This window comes from Temnothorax curvispinosus, unplaced genomic scaffold (genome assembly GCF_003070985.1).
Source record: "Temnothorax curvispinosus isolate PA1 unplaced genomic scaffold, ASM307098v1 QBEX01016800.1, whole genome shotgun sequence".
Taxonomy (NCBI): domain Eukaryota; kingdom Metazoa; phylum Arthropoda; class Insecta; order Hymenoptera; family Formicidae; genus Temnothorax; species Temnothorax curvispinosus.
The window spans coordinates 1,049,670-1,067,795 of NW_020226580.1; the positions used below are offsets into that span (position 1 = coordinate 1,049,670).

At 34.2% G+C, this 18,126-nt stretch overlaps 1 protein-coding gene across 4 annotated transcripts in view; it reads left to right on the top strand.

The window, feature by feature from the left end:
- Nucleotides 1-18,126, top strand: part of LOC112467011 — a 108,874-nt gene that overhangs the window by 78,001 nt on the left and 12,747 nt on the right. For all 4 annotated transcript variants that reach the window (XM_025035437.1, XM_025035436.1, XM_025035438.1 and 1 more), the window contains 4 exons: nt 6,572-6,832; nt 9,112-9,269; nt 10,050-10,302; nt 12,525-12,640. In XM_025035437.1, the coding sequence (XP_024891205.1) occupies nt 6,572-6,832; nt 9,112-9,269; nt 10,050-10,302; nt 12,525-12,640 (788 nt within the window). The remainder of the gene's footprint in view (nt 1-6,571; nt 6,833-9,111; nt 9,270-10,049; nt 10,303-12,524; nt 12,641-18,126) is intronic.

The window sequence follows — 18,126 nt, forward strand, 5'->3', positions numbered from 1 at the left end:
TGTGTGATCGCGGTGGATGAACGGTGTTCAACCGCGCGTTGGTCCGTGTTCAACCACGATCTGGTTCGAAATCATCGATAGTTGTGATAGTAAACCGCATCATCGAGATAAGGTGTATCTCCCGTGAAATACCGGGAATAACGTGATTGTGGAAATAAATAACCGCAAAATTTTATAAATACGACTTGAGAATTGTCGTGTCTAACGACTCTCTTATCAGTATTGTCTCGACGTGAATGTAGGTAATTGTTGCATTTCACAATTATTACATGAACTACATTTCTAAAATGATATCGAAGAATTTTGCAACAATCCATTGCTTATCAAGAGCTCAGCTATTTCTTGGATATTAATTGATTAAGATCTGCTACTTTTTACATGCATGTAAAATATTTCCAAATTAGCACAATGGAAAATTATGTATAAAACTCGCGACATTATTTATTTTGTTAAAAAATTATAAAAAGAAATGGCCTATAACATAAAATAACACTTAAAAAGTCATTTTAAGAAAAGAATAGAAAGAAATTGCTACTACTTCGCAAAGATATTGTAAATTATTATTTCTTTTGTCAGACTCAATTAATTGAAATGCACTCTTAAGAGAACCTTCTTAAAGAAAGAGGCACAAGACACTCCATTTTTTTGAGATTTGTATATTTAACTTTAAAATATTCGTTCTATCTTCTTGTTTTTCTTTCTTATTAATTTTATTTAGCATTTAATATACATAGATAGAAACTTTTTAAATGTCTAATATGCAAAACTTAGAAAAACGGGCAAAAAATGTGAATTATTAATTTAATTCTTTTTTGTAAATTTATTTTAGTACTGTACAAAATGTAATATATGTATATATTTGTATAAAGCTTCCGAGCGCAGTAACAATGCTCGTGTGAGTTATTGATTGACTGAGAATACTAAACTAAGTCGTGTGTATGAGTTGTGTGAATATTTCATACCTTGTAAATTATGAAATAACAGAGAATGCAATATTTCTCATAAATCTTGAGGAGCTTCATCATTTTGTGAAAGCTTACAAAGCTTTGGTATTAGTTTTATCTCGTAAACTATAAAAGCAATCTATATATTTTTTCACAATTTGATTTTTCGTGGTGAAAAAAATTTTCGTATTAACGATTTATAACTCCATGTGAATAGATCGAGTACCCTCTACATTGCACTTTTCAACAAAGAAAAATCGATATGCGTGACAATATCATATGTAAAAAACATTTATATTTAAATTTCAATTTCTCATATAATTCATCAAAGGTCATAAAAAAATTAACGTGAAAAATCTGCTCTTTCTAATCTTTTTAGATATATAACGACGGCATTTTTTTTTTATTTTACTTTCATATAATTAAAAAAATTTTCAATTTAATTTGATATAAAACTTCAGAGATATCAAGAAACAATTTCTTATCTAACCAAATTGTTAATATAAAAAAAACTAGGTCTAAATTAAAAATTGATTCTAAAAATAAAATTATATAAAGCACGTATATTAAATTTGAGATATTTTGTTCCTAGACGTTATTTGGTTGAAACAGTTGTTTTATTTCCATTTAATACAGCATCGATGAGGATTGCGTCAGATTAGTCATCTACGACATTAGTTCTGTCTCATAAAATCCGAATATATGATGCATCCAACATTCCTTTTTTCTCTCGCCTTTCGCTGCTCACCCCTAAACCTTCCATTGGCGAAAAATCCGCGTGCATTATCTCACACAGCAGCATACTGGCAATAAACATCCAGTCCAGACGAGGAAACGTGGTATGGGGATGCACCATTTTCCAGGAGTTTCTGGAACAGAGCGGTTAAGCTCGTGCAACTTCCGGCAACCATGCCGAGACTCACCCTTATTCGACGAAGCTCTATGGAAAATTCGATAGCCTCCCGAAGGGAGACTACCACTAGGCGTCGATCGTTACTACGAGGACCACGTACCCTAGCTACCGCTAGGAAAAAAAGGAACGTTCGAAGAGAGCCACTCTCTATTTTTTTTTTTACGATGCTGTATTTTATTTTAAATCTAAAACTATTTATTTGCTTTATTGCGTGCCTCACAGAGAGAGAATCGGCACGGCGCGGGCGCAGCAGCGATATTTGCCTCTGCGATGCTTCGGTTGTATTTTTTTAATAAACAAATAGCTATTAAATTCTATTGAAATATTTTAATTTGTTTATTCAACTGAATTTAAAAAAGAGGAATGTTCGTAATATCGGAACTATTAGATTTGCATTGGTAGGTTTGAAATTGTTCTCTTTAATTATTTTCAGTTGTGATCTGTATATTTTTCCTCAATTTATATTAGCTACTTTTATCATGCATTTCTATATCGTTCACGTAAAATCAGACCACTAAATCATCCAATTACACAAATTGCAGGAAAAATTATGCTCGCCGCAATTACGTGCTTTTTTTTTAACGACGCACGTGAAACCAATGCAATCACCTTGCGATATTTCCCCGGGTCAATGCTATTCAATTTTCTTGGCATTAATTGCGGTGCGCGCATTGCGAGGTCGTCCTTTGGCATTCCGAGAGTTACCCATTAAGACGCCACGGAAAATTCGATGGCTTTACCAAAGAGAGAAAGAGAAGAAGGAAAGTGCCGCTCATTATCAAGAGAAACCCACAGTCACGACAGTCACGGTAAAATGGTAATTCGGTGGTGGAGATAAACTGCGGCTCTCGAGATCTTATATGAGCACAAAGATACGCATCCACAAACAAATTGAAACACTCGGCGCAGATACGCTATAGTACCTAACTGCGGCAGCGTGAAGTATGGATATGTGTGTTGCGGCTGTGGCGTCAGGCTTTCACCGGCGGGACTGAGGGTCTTCTTCCGTGACAGAAATTGTTCCGTCTTCGCGGAAACGCTCGAGTCACTGGAGTGACTTCACGATATGAGACTTCGCGCTGTGCCGCGCCGACGGGTGAGCTCGGACCAGATATTATCAAGCGAAATGAAATTCAGCGGGTTACGGCTTATGTCGACGTAACGATGTCCCAGCCCGACGACGTAATGGCGGAAACAGGAGGGATGAACTATTGAACGTTGTGTTGTAAAAAAGATTTCTTGCTGCGTATCGTCGAATGGTCGTTTAATCTTGTTATCATCGATGTTCTGATTGCTTGGCGTTTTCATTGTTTAAAAAAAAAAAAGAAAAAACAATGAAAATAATCTAAGAGAGTGAATTTAAGATAATAAAAAAACCTAAGAGCATAATATTGCTTGTTTCTCGAGAAAATAGCATCCAATTAAATGCACACTAGAAAGAAAATGTGAAAGATTTAAAGTGCTTTGTGATACTCTGGAACACTTTATGTTACTGAAACGGACAGGAAAAATTTATTTTATATCTATAATAGTCTGGATAAATAAAATTTAATATATGTATAGAGACACACCGCATTATTAAGACTTTTTAAATTAATATTGAAAGGCGAATACATACCGCTATACATTATTCAGTCTTCGCAACACACCAAAACCATAATTCCATCACATTTTCTTCATGATAAATAAACATTACAGTCAAAGCATATTTTCTTGCAATAGTGAACAAGATCTCGGGGTAAGTTTATCGAATTTTTTGGTCCGAGAGTTCTGCTCACGGTCTATACATCTTCGTTTTTCTCTTCGTTCTCGCTGGTTTCGAGTGCACGTCCTTGCCAAAGGAAGTCCAGGAGAAGGACCTATCGAGTCGTCATTCGAATGCAGCGCGCGTAAGCGAGAACATCCGGTTGCAAAGACGTGCGGCGATTTTTGCGGCATCCGTAATCGACGCTATATTTCCATCACGACCTCAACATAGCGATTTTTCTCCACAAAATCGCGTTTTATACGGGAAAGTGGAATTATTATTATTACGCGCTCGTTCTTGGCGAATAGTTATGCGATGCGTGGGCTTTTGAGAGGAGCTGGCCAAATTTTCATTCATAAGAAAAGTTTGATGCTGTAATTACGCGTTCTTCAATGGTACAATGTAAAAGAACAGTTATCAGGCGAATGCTAATTCTGCATTCTTCATTCACATTTATACATTTTTAACATTTTATTATTCTTTTTCCTTATCATGTAACTATAATTTTACAAAAATATTCGTCCTTGTTAAAAATTTTCATGAAATGAATTGTACATATTTTGATCTAATAATGATTCAATTATACATAATTCGTAATGAGCTATTTATTCTGATGACGTATCTGATAAGTTTGGTGCAACATTTTTTTCCGAGAATTCTTTGAATATATGCAATTCTACTGAAAATTGTTTGGCAAAGTCAAACATACTTGTGCAAACCAATTTCTAAATTAGATTTTCGAGCAAATTGAATCATTATCAAGCGACATGCTGAAATCGTTTTTGCAGTTCAACAAATGATATTTTTGTGTCATTAAAGATATATTATATCTTATTTTATTTAAATTCGGTAAAAGAACTTTGTAACCGTATACGCCGTTCTTGACGTCTAGAATAGACGGACTATTTTTGGGAACGCATTGAGAACTATTTATATCCAAGGGTAAATATATCGGCAATCGTTGCGGTTGAGAGTCAACGTTTCCTTCATCATACTGGTGAGTTGCTTGCGGCACAATTAAATCATCAAAAAATCGGACAAAGTTTGTGATTCAAAAAAACAATGTCCGATTGCAAAAGATTTTATACGTAAATATGTATTTTTGTCATAATAAGAATATTAATAATTAGAGGTATAAACAGAATTATAGTTCAACTTGAAGGAAAAAATTTGTCACTTCTGCACATACGCGTGAACGCAATAAACTTTCAGCAATCGTGGTTTCAATAACGTGTAGACACGTATAAGGGCATGTTACTTGGATAATAGGATGATTCTGTGGTTGCCCAGGGTGATGTCTAAATGCGCATAGTCAAATGAGCTGGTGGTCCATATATACATACTGACGACACACACGATTGTGCCGACAAACACATGAATGTGCAACGGGAAACCGGGGTATCTAACTAGAGCCGGAAGATAGAGCGTATCCTAACGATCGGTCTCGCCTGAATAATTCTCAGATAAGTTTCGTACGTGCAGGGAAAGTGAAGCCGCATTTGCATCCCTACAGCCTCATTATAGATCGCATCGCGTAGGTAGGATTTTAACGAAAATAACGGCGACACGTATCGCCTCCCCCTCCCGCGACTTTCTGAGTACTAATCTTCTTGTCGTGGCGCATACGCCGCCGGTGATAACTGGTAAAATTATTATTTGTTAAACTATTATTTAATAAATAATAAAAAATGCGTATAAATTAAAAAAGAAACTATTTTAAAAAATAATCAGCGATATACTTGTTTAACGCGATAAATTATTTTGTGTCTCTTCCAAAGACTCTGTTTATTTATCGCTACAGTGTTCCAGAAACTGTGTTACTGACGTCCCTTTTGACGCAAGTATTATATTACACGAAAAAAAATGCTTTGTAAGCGCTACCACGGCAGCGCAAACGTGGTGACCAACAAGAAAACAATGTAGCTTCGTGTCACAGTTCCTGAGGAACAATTTGGCCCCGAGCCAGACTCTGACTTCCGGAGCTAACGACATTGGAATATTTGTCGAGTAATCCGTTTGATCATAAAAGATATTCGCGTTGCGAATTTTGTAGGAGCCGAGATAAAAATACATTCCACGTACTACCGTACTATTTATGTTTTTGAAGAAAAGCTAAAGAACCAGTATAATTGAAACGTTATAACTCTAATCATTACGCATAATAATATTATAAATCATGTAGGATAATGTGATACGTGAGCATAGGTATAAGTTCGCGCGGTGTTACAGATATCAGATTGCATAATTATTGACTCATTGAGTTGCGAAATATCGCGGCATCCATATATTAATCGCGGTTATTGGTTAACCGAAATTGTAGTTAAAGTATTATATATATTTATCATTACAGTCATTATCATTTTAAATTAGTCAGCAAAATGGATTTGCTTGCTCCCGCTGCGCAATTTCAAACATCACCGTAAGCGTCAAACATTTTAAAATTACAGAGCTATGTTATTCCGAGTATACTGCATACATTCATGTAATTTTATTATTAGTCCATCAAAATTAAAACTATTTTTTTCTGTCAACCAAAACTTTTTCACTTTATCGCTAATTTATTACCAGTAATTATTGATTGACTAAGATCAATGACTAATAATCACTAGTCAAAACATTATTTTCTTTAATTTGCTTATAATAAAAGGTAGCGATTTTAATTTCTATCAATGTAAATAATATTGCTACCTTTCATGTATTATAAGTAATATATATATATATATATATATATATATATGGCTCAGAAGCTTAACAAGCATTTGTGTAAAAGGAGCGCCCCACTAAACAATGCTGTCCAACGAGGGAGTAAAGTTTACATTCGCTAATCTAAATATTCGGCATATCTTGCATCTCTCGCGCTCTCTATCATCACGCTAGACATTTCATAAGGTTTGTCTTCTCTCTCCCCTCGTATCCCTCTTTATGGTGCACTCCCTAACGGCACCCGTCTGGCTTCTCTCATTTCAGCTGACAAAGGTATGTTACTGAAGCTTGACTTTCGGGACGAGTTCAAGCTCGAAGACAGCCCGGATTGCGGTTTCGATTACCTCGAGGTACGTGACGGTCAGTACGGTTACTCTAATCTCCTCGGCAAGTTCTGCGGCACGAATTTTCCCCCCGAGATCACGTCGAAGACGCGATACCTCTGGCTGCAATTCCATAGCGACGAGAATATCGAGGGCAAGGGATTCAAGGCTGTGTGGAACACGATACCGAGGCCGACCTATCGTAAGTCTCCAAGTTACAAAATCTTTTATTGCGCAGGATCTCTCTTTCTAAACTTTTCAATGTTTCTTTCTAAACTCTAATTTCGCTTGAAATGTAATATTGGGCGCAAACTAATAATTTCGAAATCTTTGAATAAAGCATGAACAAACAAACAAGTAATAAAATGTCGCGGCATTGTTAAAAAACTATTTTAATAAATGTCCAATTTATTTTACGTTTATGTGTAGCATTTAAAAAAATCAACACTATTTTTCAAGAAAAATTGATTATTCACACAATTTTCTGGAATCTCAATTTTTATGGTACTATCCCAGTTTTCTTTTTCTGGATGTGCCAGAAATTTGTCTTGTGGGTTCTCTTTAACTCTGATATACTACTGGCCAAATCTTCTCCTTAATGTAAGATATATCCTTTGGGCGCGTAACCATGGATTAGTCAAAGCGATCAATAACAAACACGACATCTCGCCCTAGCTCTTCCGCTTCTCACGCTTGTTCGCATGATTCTCACGTACTCGGCGAGAGAGAACTTGTTGCTGAAATAATTGGCTCGACACAATGACAATTGAAACTAATTTGTTGTCTGTTAATCTAATGATTCATAATGATTTAATCGACACGGTATCAAAGCATAACTGAATCCTCTTATCCATGCAGACTACATATCGTGTTCATGCATGATAAGCGTAAAAGTAAGAGTCTAGAAATAATGAGGAAAAAAATGACTTAAAAAAACAGAAGAACAATACTTAATAGCACATGTAAAAAAAAGAACAGTACGAGACAAAAAGATGTCATTTTCAAGTTAATATATACTATTATTATATACAGCTATAACTGTTTTTAATTACATTCTTAATTAATTAAACTACGTACTGAGCGAATGTAATTTCTCTCCCTATTATAACAAGACGTGCTAAACTTAAAGAAAATGGAGATAACGTGACGAGCATAATTAGTAATTCATATCTCCGATCACGAATAATCGACGATCTTCGCTGTATATCCTTGTTCGGAAAATTACGAGACACGAGAGAAATAGATGGCCCACGGCAGCGAACGCCGTGCAACCGCAACCGAGGTCAAAATTAATTCATAGTCAACTGGTAGGAGGACGAAGGAAGGACTATGAATACTCGGTCGGAGCACGACCACGGTGACTCTGGCTTTAACCTTAGATCGATGTATAAAGCGAATGGTAGAAACGATTGCGACCAACAAAATCAAACATTGAAATTTTTATCTCGCCGCGTGGTTGATTAACTCATTCGTTGAAGTTTTAATATTAATGTCTAATATTAAATTATCTAGTATTGTGTTTGTACATTATTGTCAGGATGTGTTCTTGTTAATAAATATTCGATTTTTAATTAAGAAAAAATTAATGAAATACATAGTCAAAAATGCTTTATTCCTTATGTTTTATGTATTTCTAAATGCTATTAGAAAAGGAGAAAGTGATGAATGATTTAAACCATAAGAATGTATTTTCTCATAAAATCAGATATATTGTGTAACATTTATTTCGCATTCGTGCTAAATGAATGATGTATCAACGATATAACGTTTTATATATTTTCACATTGGTTTTAATGTACAATGATTTTTAGACAGTTTATTGTATAATTATTTATTGATATTATCTTTTTCCTCTCCCCCGTTTATTTATATATGTATATCCATCAGAAAATTATTACTTGTCTGCCAGAATTTCCAAAACTTTAACTTCTCAATAGATTTAGTTTTGTATTATTACAATTTTCTGTGCGGAGATATTATCAGTTATGCCTAATCATAATCACACAGAAGGGATTAAGACGTCGTACCATAACTGTTCGTATCTACTAGTCGGGCATGCGCGCGATTCATATCACTTATAAACCGGCGCGTGGTAAAAGCATGTTATACGCATAGACTAGTATAATTGTTATTCTTTATTTATGAATGAGAAACTGTTTAAACATCTTAAGTCGACATAAAAACATGAAATCAAAATGGACTTTTTACGCTTTTACGTTTATCTTGTACACAAGAATATTGTTTTTCATATATATAATCCGTAAAAATATAAAGCATTGTAAAGTATTAAAATATATAGAATATTATAAAAGTAATATATTAATAAGATAATTTAATTAATAATATTAAACAAATCCTTATTGTTGAATTTAAATATTATAATACTAGTAAAACGACAGAGACAAATGCAAGTTTTAAATATATAAGCGTTGATATGCGGGCCTAGGGAAAGTATAGAACTGTAATAGGTGTGATTCACAGCGGGCGTATTACCGGAACCAGAACCGTGCATATTTAACGTGACGGGTACGCAGGTGATAATTCACAGCAGCGACGTCGAAGACAGAAAGACTCAGGCCGAGAAAGAGGGATTCCCGTTGGATTGCATGTGGATCATTCAAGTAAAGGTGGGATGGAAGGTAAAAGCATTTTATTTTCTATATATTATATATCACTGAATTCCCGACATATATCATATCATTGTCGAAAATTTAATATCAATGAGTTAGAATATATAAAACGTGTCTCTCCTAATATTTCTTTACTGTCATATAACGTCATATAACGATCCTTATTTGATCCAAGTGCTACTTTACTACGTTCAATCGATACGAATGTTTGTTATTGGACTGCAGCAACGTGATTTCAAACGCCGTTTTCGTTCAAAGTAACACGTTTCTGAATGATTTACAATAGCTCTTTGCCGTCGCAGCGCGGAAATAACGGAGTGGTTTTATGCAAATACTTTGTCTGCGATATACACATCCGTTACAAAATTTACATAGCGGCTGATAACGGCATCTGCTTCAACATAGAAGAATCTTTTAGTTTCCGAAACTTTATTATTAAAATTGTTAATGAAGCTAATATATCTTCCAAACTATGTATAAAGTTGTTCATTTTTCTCGAATACGGAATAAATCCGAGGTGGCAAAGAGCTCACGTATCATATGCGTAATTCTTACAAGCCATGATGTTCTCAAAAAGTTTTAGCAATGTCGCAATCGATCCCGCTATATTATTACGTTCAAGTATTCTATACACATAATTACTTCTCACACTCTGCGCGTGCGACTGCATAGTTTTAATATAGATAATGAACTCTACGCGATAGCAAATCAATATATCGCTTAATTGTGTCTCAGAAATCTTTGCAATGTGTGCGCATTTAAGAAAATAAAAACATGTACAATTTTCAGATCCAGCTGGTTCTAGACCCTTTCAGTCTGCAGCAGCCAAACGAATGCGAGGCCAACTTTGTAGAGATATTTGAAGACCAAACGGACATACCTTCAAGAAAAAACCAATTCTGTGGCAGTATCGCCGATACCGTCGTTGTTTCGACCAATATCGCCCATTTGAGGTTCTATGCAGAGCCGAAGGCTATCAACAGCAGTTTCGAGGCGGTGATAACCGCCGTCAGAGAAAAGAATACCGCGGGCGGTGAGAAAGGTGAGTTTGGACGAATATAATAATAAATATATTTCCAGCCAAGTGCGTTCTTGGAATGATAAACTTGAAACAAACCGTAAATATAGAAAAATGTCATTAAAGGTACGTGTCATTAAAGCTCGGCGTTAACGTCGTCATAAAATGCACATAACGGATTAAGGTGCTATTCTTTATTATTGGATAGTAAAGTATAGATATACGGTTAAAACTCGAAATTATGACAAAACAGCACAATAATCGATTCATGATGTTACGTATCTAACATCTACCGCACACTTCTATAACTATCGTAAACCAGTGTCATTTGATAGATTGTGTTAATATATATATGTAACATTTTACATGCATTATTTAATTCAGCACAACATAATTTTACAAGAAAGATTTGTGTGTGGCAGATAAAATTTAAATTTTAAATAATAAATCGCGACAAAATGAGCTGTATATCACCTATGAGTAATATATGAATAAAAATTAGGTTTAATAAAGTTAATAAAATATAGATTTACATTATGCTTTATAATTATTCATTACTATAAAAGATAATATCCTCTAACTAATTGCCAATTAACTGCTCTCATAGAAAATCATTGGTATGCATAAATAATTTTATAATAATACAATATTATAAATTAATGAGTAGCTAATTAATTGTTTCAACAGTAGTTATTAGTTATATACAGAACAAATAAAATATGTTATAAAGTAAATATTTAAATATTTTTTATATAATAAGAGGATACAAGTTATAAAAAACAAATTTTATTGGAATAAAAAAGATAAATATTTTTATTAATAAAAAAAACAAAATTTGTTTTTTTGGAAAAAAAATTGGTTCTAAAATTTTCCAATAATTCCGAAATTAAGGTCAGTGTTCTTGAAACACGTTCTACATTGACCAATATTTCTAACAGTTTTTAACAGTGAGATAGCATAACGTCAATTTGCTTTTGGTAGTTCAAACTACGCAAACGCGGTATTGTTGTGGTTACGATAACATGGAAATTTTCCACATGGCACTCCAGAAATATCTGCTACAATTTCACAAAATTTTTTTCTCATATATGTATCCAACTCATATACCGTATGGATTTTTATTTTACTATCTTCCGAATTGAACGGTCAACAGCGCAGTTGTTGCGCCAACTTCTGTTTCGAGTTAACAAGCCGCACTGTTAATTCCCACAGATGACATACTCGCTTAATAATATTTTATATATAGCTCTATTTTTGTTGTTGTCAATAATAATTGGCAATAAGCTATCCATTTTTAAAACAGTACAAATAAAATTTTAAAACACGATACGAAGATACGAAGATATATAAGATATGAATTAAAATCGATACGTTCTACGTATTTTAATAACATTTTTTTAAATTTTAACTTACGCCTTTAAAATAAGTTGTCGCTTTTAAAAAATAGTATTAAGTGCTTTATGCGCCAGTCGACAAATTTTTAAATGGGTAAGACAAATTGGATTATTACAAAGGATTACATAAAGGCTTACATTTTCGCATTTTAGTCTATAATTATATGTATGCCTCATTCAATAAGCATCTTACGCTTAGCGAGAAGTTGGGGATAATCGTTGGGTAAAGGAATCAAATTTCAAATTAATAGCAGCGCACTTGTCTGAATGTTAAATGAGGTGGCCCGCAGAATCGCAGTTACGTGTGCGGAATTCACACAGGTTCTAGTATGGCATGAGAAGAATTTCCGGCTTTCCACACCTGCCGCCAACGCGGAACTAATATCTTGCTCGCGACTACGCTCCAACACATCGCTGTCGAAGGCTAAGACCTTAGGCTACAATTTTCTCATGCGAATTAAAAGTCGACTATCACGGTTATTTCACGGAAGGACGTCTCGGTAGAAATATTTAAGCTCGTTATAAATTTACTGAGAATTTTACATATGTCACGCATATTAATGTTATACATTATATATGTGATGGCAACTCTACGATTATTGTATTATATATATAGTGAAAATTTTAAATATAATTAAATTAAACAAATTTAGAAATTTATTAAATTAAACTAATTTTAGATATAATTAAAATTTGATGTTTAACGCGCGCACGGATATAATTAATCAAACAATAAATCTATAAATAAAAGAGAATATTGGAAACTTGATACGTTCTATACTTCTGTACAATCAATACTTTTTCAATATTCAATAATAATCGATATTCGCGATGTTTTTTTTTGTTTTGCAGTCTGCAAGGAAGACGAGTATGATTGCGAGGACACGACGTGCATCGCTGCGGAATTGGAGTGCAACGACAAGATTAATTGCCGCTTCAAGTGGGATGAAGACGAAACGAAGTGCAACGTGAGTTTTAGCTTTGTCAAATTCAATACACCCGTTCAATGACCTAACGAAGCGCTGTCCAATTTCCGGATTTCGACCATTTCCGGCGCGTCCACCCCGGGTCGCATCCTGCGATGCATACTGTTCGCATGCCCAACTCTCTTCTCCACAGATTTTTCACCTTCTCGTAAAATGTAAACTGCGGAAGTTAAATCGCACGAAACCGCGCAGGCTCGCAAAGTGTCATTAAATGAGATTAATTTAGACTGCGAGTTATAGAGGTAACTTATTATGGTATTTCTCACATCTCAAATTAAGAGTTACGAACTCCCGAAAATATTAACATAAATAATATTAATTGCCTGAAAATAACATTAACTACCAAGGATAAATTTTACGGCGGAGAAGCTGTGTTTTAAGTGTTAATATTATTACTGTTGAGAATGTAGCTGAAAGAATTTAAGTGCGTAATCACAATGTTGGGGTTATTTTGCACTTTCTAATAACGTTTCTACTTGCCACGATCTGGTAACATCTTTTGTTAGTTCGCTAAAACTATTCGCGTGTATTCTCGTTCTGTACCGCGAAGGTGTACCCAATATTACAGTGCAGCAAGAACGATACGTCGCGTCGTCTTAATTGCCCTCCGAGCTTCCACTTTACTTACTCCTGATCTCTTAGGTTAATTAATTTATTCGAGAAAAGTTTTATGGCCCCCTCTAGTTTAACTGGCTTGGCGAACAAGACATCTCAGAACTCGTAATCTGGCGCGGCAATTTGCTTCTTCTAATTGAGAGCAAAATCAGTTTCATAGGCCGCTTATTCGCATGGTTCTATTCTCTCTTTGCTTCCTGAACGACTTTTACATTGTATTATTGTTAAATGCTACTGCCATTGTATTTTCATTTCGGCACTATTAATTGCTATTTGTTAAGTCATTAAAATATCTAATTTAAAAAAAATAATGTTATTAACAATTAATCCGATTATAATTACATTAATACAACGTTTCTAAATTTACCATTTTGACTTGCATTTGATGTGAAAAGGAAGCTTTTTAAAGCACCGTAACTTCATTCCCGAGAGAGCCTATGAAGAGATATTGTGAAAGGCATGATTACCTTCAAATGGCAGTCTCTTTTAGAACACGGTGAGCAGTTCATGATCTAACGATAAACGTTAAGAGTACTTGGTCTCGAGAACTTTGTAGTCTTTTAGTTGGGATTATCTACGGCTTTCGGAAAGCTCATTTCACATCGCTTGGGGTTTCAGGATATGAAACCTTGTGGCGAGGCGTTGATGAGACGTAATCATTCTACGATCTTTTATACTTCGTATCTCCGTTCTAATTCAAAGAGAAAAAGCGGTAAAATGATGTTCGACACTCGTGACATATCGATTCAACTTTAAAGTAATTTTATTTGCCACCACGTTAATAAAATTGAAACTATTAAGAGGAATATTAATTATCTTGTCAGTTAAAAGTTAAAAGTTAAAAGAGCACGTAAATTATATCAGGAAACCCTGATTATCGTTTGACATTTATTCTACAATTTATACATAATTTCTCTAAAATTACAATAATGAAGGGTACTGTAAAATTTATACTGCTTAAATATTTATCGCCGATATAATGAAGACTTGTATTCAATGTTTATAATATGAATAATTTCGCGTATAGGCTCTGACGTTAAGCTGCCTCGTGGAATAGCGTAGTTGATCGTTGAGATTTATAGTCCCTTATTTGTTAGTGTCAAACCACGAGTCCGGCATGCACGACGCCACGAGGTCGTCTCTGTGACTTAATCGCCTTTCAACTCTGCAAAGCGTCCCGTCTCCATCGCTCTCGTCCCTGCCTGTAACACCGGGCTAATTAATTTATTCGGATAAAGTTTTGCAACGGGCGCGGCCCACTTCAACCCGGGTTTCGCGAGAGTCCCGATCTCGAAGCTGCGCAATTCCAAGGGCGCTCTCTCTCTCACAATGATATTCGGATGTGCGCCCCGACGGTTATACGGGTGGGTGTTTCCGGTTCCGGGACGTACAATACTACGCGCTTTTGGCAGACTACCAGAACAAGGCAACGACGAAACGACGGTACGATGCCACCGACGGGATATTAATCTAACGGCGAATAATAATGTTCTCCTGATATTGCCGCACGCGACTCCGTCAATGTTATTTCGTATTTTTATCTCAATCATTTCGGACTGAATGCAGAGTTTGAGTCGCGCAGAGTATGGAAGCGACGTACAAACTAAACAAATCGTAGGTGATGACTTTCAGAATAACGATTTTAGAAAATTATTTCGTCGAGACGTAATAATATACATAATTATTAATATTATTATTACGTTATAATATTTAGTCTAGAAAGTAGCTTGGTTGGGCAAACTCGGGTAAGATAGCCATACAGGAAAAATGGCCAACCTACGTTCTTTCAATCTAGCTCGCCATGAAACATCGAATGAACATGGGTTGGCCATCTTTCCTGTATGACCAACTTACCCGAGTTTACCCTATGCATGTATATAAATATATATGTATAAATATATGCTATATAATATAAATTATATTACAGATTATATATTGATCTTACTTAGTTATTTAAAATTGCAAAAATATTTTGTGTATTATTAAACTGATGTGAAAACGATGTGATATTAATAAAAAATCTATAATTGTCTATTACAGTTGACATTATAAATAACTAATAAATCGAACAGTTATTGCTCTCTAAAAAGCGTAATTGCTATTTGCGCACAACGAGAAAATATTTCCTATATAAAATTCTTGTTTCAAACAATTTTAATTTAATAAATGTATTATTTTCAATACCCTCTGGAAATGCGCTATCAACAGCAATTTTAAATGCATTTGATTTTTATGCATACGAGCAAATGAAAAATTGTTTATGTATTATTTTCGTTTTCACAACTCCATGGAAATTACAAGAACATTTAATTAATACATCAAAACAACAGATTAATCAAAAATTTGTAATCCTTGTATAACTAGAAAAAATATTTCTTTATATTTAAAATAATGAACATAATACTTATTTGATATATATAGCATAATATTATTATTTAAAAATTAATAAGTTTTTTACTTATTATTATTATTATTATTATCTATTGATTCATTAAGCTCTTTGGTGTTTCTGGTCTGGACGATTTTCAATAATTTAACTATTTTAAACACACACACTTGTTCATGCGCCGTATTTGACGCTGTAGAAAACTTCAATTCGCGCAAACGATTGTAACTAAATGGCCAACGACTATTAATATCTTCTACTGTGACTACGAACAATACGCGTTTTGCCGCCCTGTTAGTCGAAAATAAACGTTCTCATTCACTTGTCAGTCGCAACATAGTGGCGAATTTATCGCGATGGAGAGGTGTCTGTTTATTCCGTCGACACGTACGTTCAAATGTGTCACTCCAATGAATAAATCGATGATAAGCATGACACATCATATCGAATTCATTTGGCAATGATTAATTATTGAAACACTGCCATATACAGAAAAAATATATTGACTTTTTATTAAACCTAATAGAATGGTTGCTATAAGAATATTTAGAGAAAACTTTATTTTTGTAAGTAAATTGTTTTTTTTTATTACAGTACAAACAAATTGTACTGTACAGACTAATATAATTACACAACATGAATATATTCTTATATTGAATTTTGGCTCTTTTTTAATTGCACTAAAGTTAATTATATACAAACTTTGTTACATGTTTGTATTTTATAGCACATTTCTGTAGAAAATTTAATTAAAATTTAAAATGTTTGATATTACTTCAGAATTTGAAATAATTGGCCTGAATCTCTTATTTAAAGTAATTATAATTATATTATTGTTCCCTCATTTAATTTTTTGTTAAGCAGTGTAAGATAGAATCTTTGCAGAAAAGGATTCTAAGTCATAATATTCCTACCTTTGCGCTAATATTGCATTTCACATCGCTGGTAAATGAGTGCATCCTCGTGAAAATACTTGAAAAAGATCAGCGCCCGTGAAACGGACCTGAATTAAATCTCATTTCTTCATGCCGATTCCGATTCTTCCACTAACGGATGCAACTTCGTTCCAGGATTGTTTTAATGCCGGCATAAAAAATAGATACTTTGAGATTCTTCGTACCAAACGTTTTGTGCATTTCGCATCGCTACCAACTGCTTTCTCATCAAAAGAGGAAGTTTAAACTTTAAAATTATACATCAGGTAAACGCATGTATTTCGAAATCCTTTATCAGTGCATCGGAGAGTTTGCTATTGATTTGATAAACAATAAAGAATAGAAATGTTATCTGTAAAATATGAATAACTTCGTTTAAACATTTTGCATCTAATGACACTTGTATCGTTATTTATAACTACTAACTAGCATTTATATTACGAAATTGATTCGGCAGTTCGTAATACTCACAGATGTCGAAAACGATACTTTTGTCGGTCTGGAAATTTTGTTCGACTCAAGTTACAAATAAGTTTTCCTCGCTAAAGGAAAGCTATTTCTCTTTCTACGTAATTATATCGCGCGACGCTCTGTGAGAAGATGCTTGGTACCATAGCAATGTAATTTCAAAAATATATAGCTCGTAAATTATTCTGCAATTGAATGAAAATGCTACGCGAATGAACGGCTCTAATTTCACTCACAATAATTATAATTGCGATATATCTCTAAGCAATACTACCGACAATTGCACAATGTAGAATCTTCTGAACTTCAAAAACTGCAGGGTGCGCAAAAACGAGATCACGACAAAATTAAAATAGATTCTTGCATTTCACAGCGTTACACGCCATCACGCCATAATTTAATTAGCCGTGCACAAAACGGCGATTAATTAAATTAAAGACTGTAATAGTCAAAAATGCCACCCTGTCTGTGCATTCTCATCCGAACCTTCCCCAACCACCGGCACTTTCATACGGCTAGTTACACATTTTTTTAATAATTTGTAATATCCTATCCACCAGCAGATGTGTCTGCAAAAGAGTAACGTGATCCATTCGAACATGATTCAATCCGGTCATTGATTATTTCACGATATTTAAAATCTTTATATTACGTTTCACGTTGCGCATATTTTTAATTTTACTTTTATCATTAATTCCAGTTTTTCGCGCGCTGCAAAAACTTAGATATGATATCTATTCGCTGAGTTTTAGAATTCGCGAGAGCTTTGGTTAAACTTTTGCGGTATAGATAAATTTACCAATTTATTTATTCTTTGCCAAACTTTTACATTATGCTATGTATACGCAAAACGTTACAATATTCAAATAGTATAATATATTCTATTGCCTGTAAGATTACTAAGCTAAACTGTCGAGGATCGAAGCAATATAAATGCTTTTTCTGGCTGAGGGCTTGTGTGCAAAATGAATCCAACTTTATACTTGTTCAGCTCCTTCGTGAATCTTTTAAAGAGCTGTCTAAAAATATTATATATGGAATATTCCCGAAAGGAGAGAGATGAG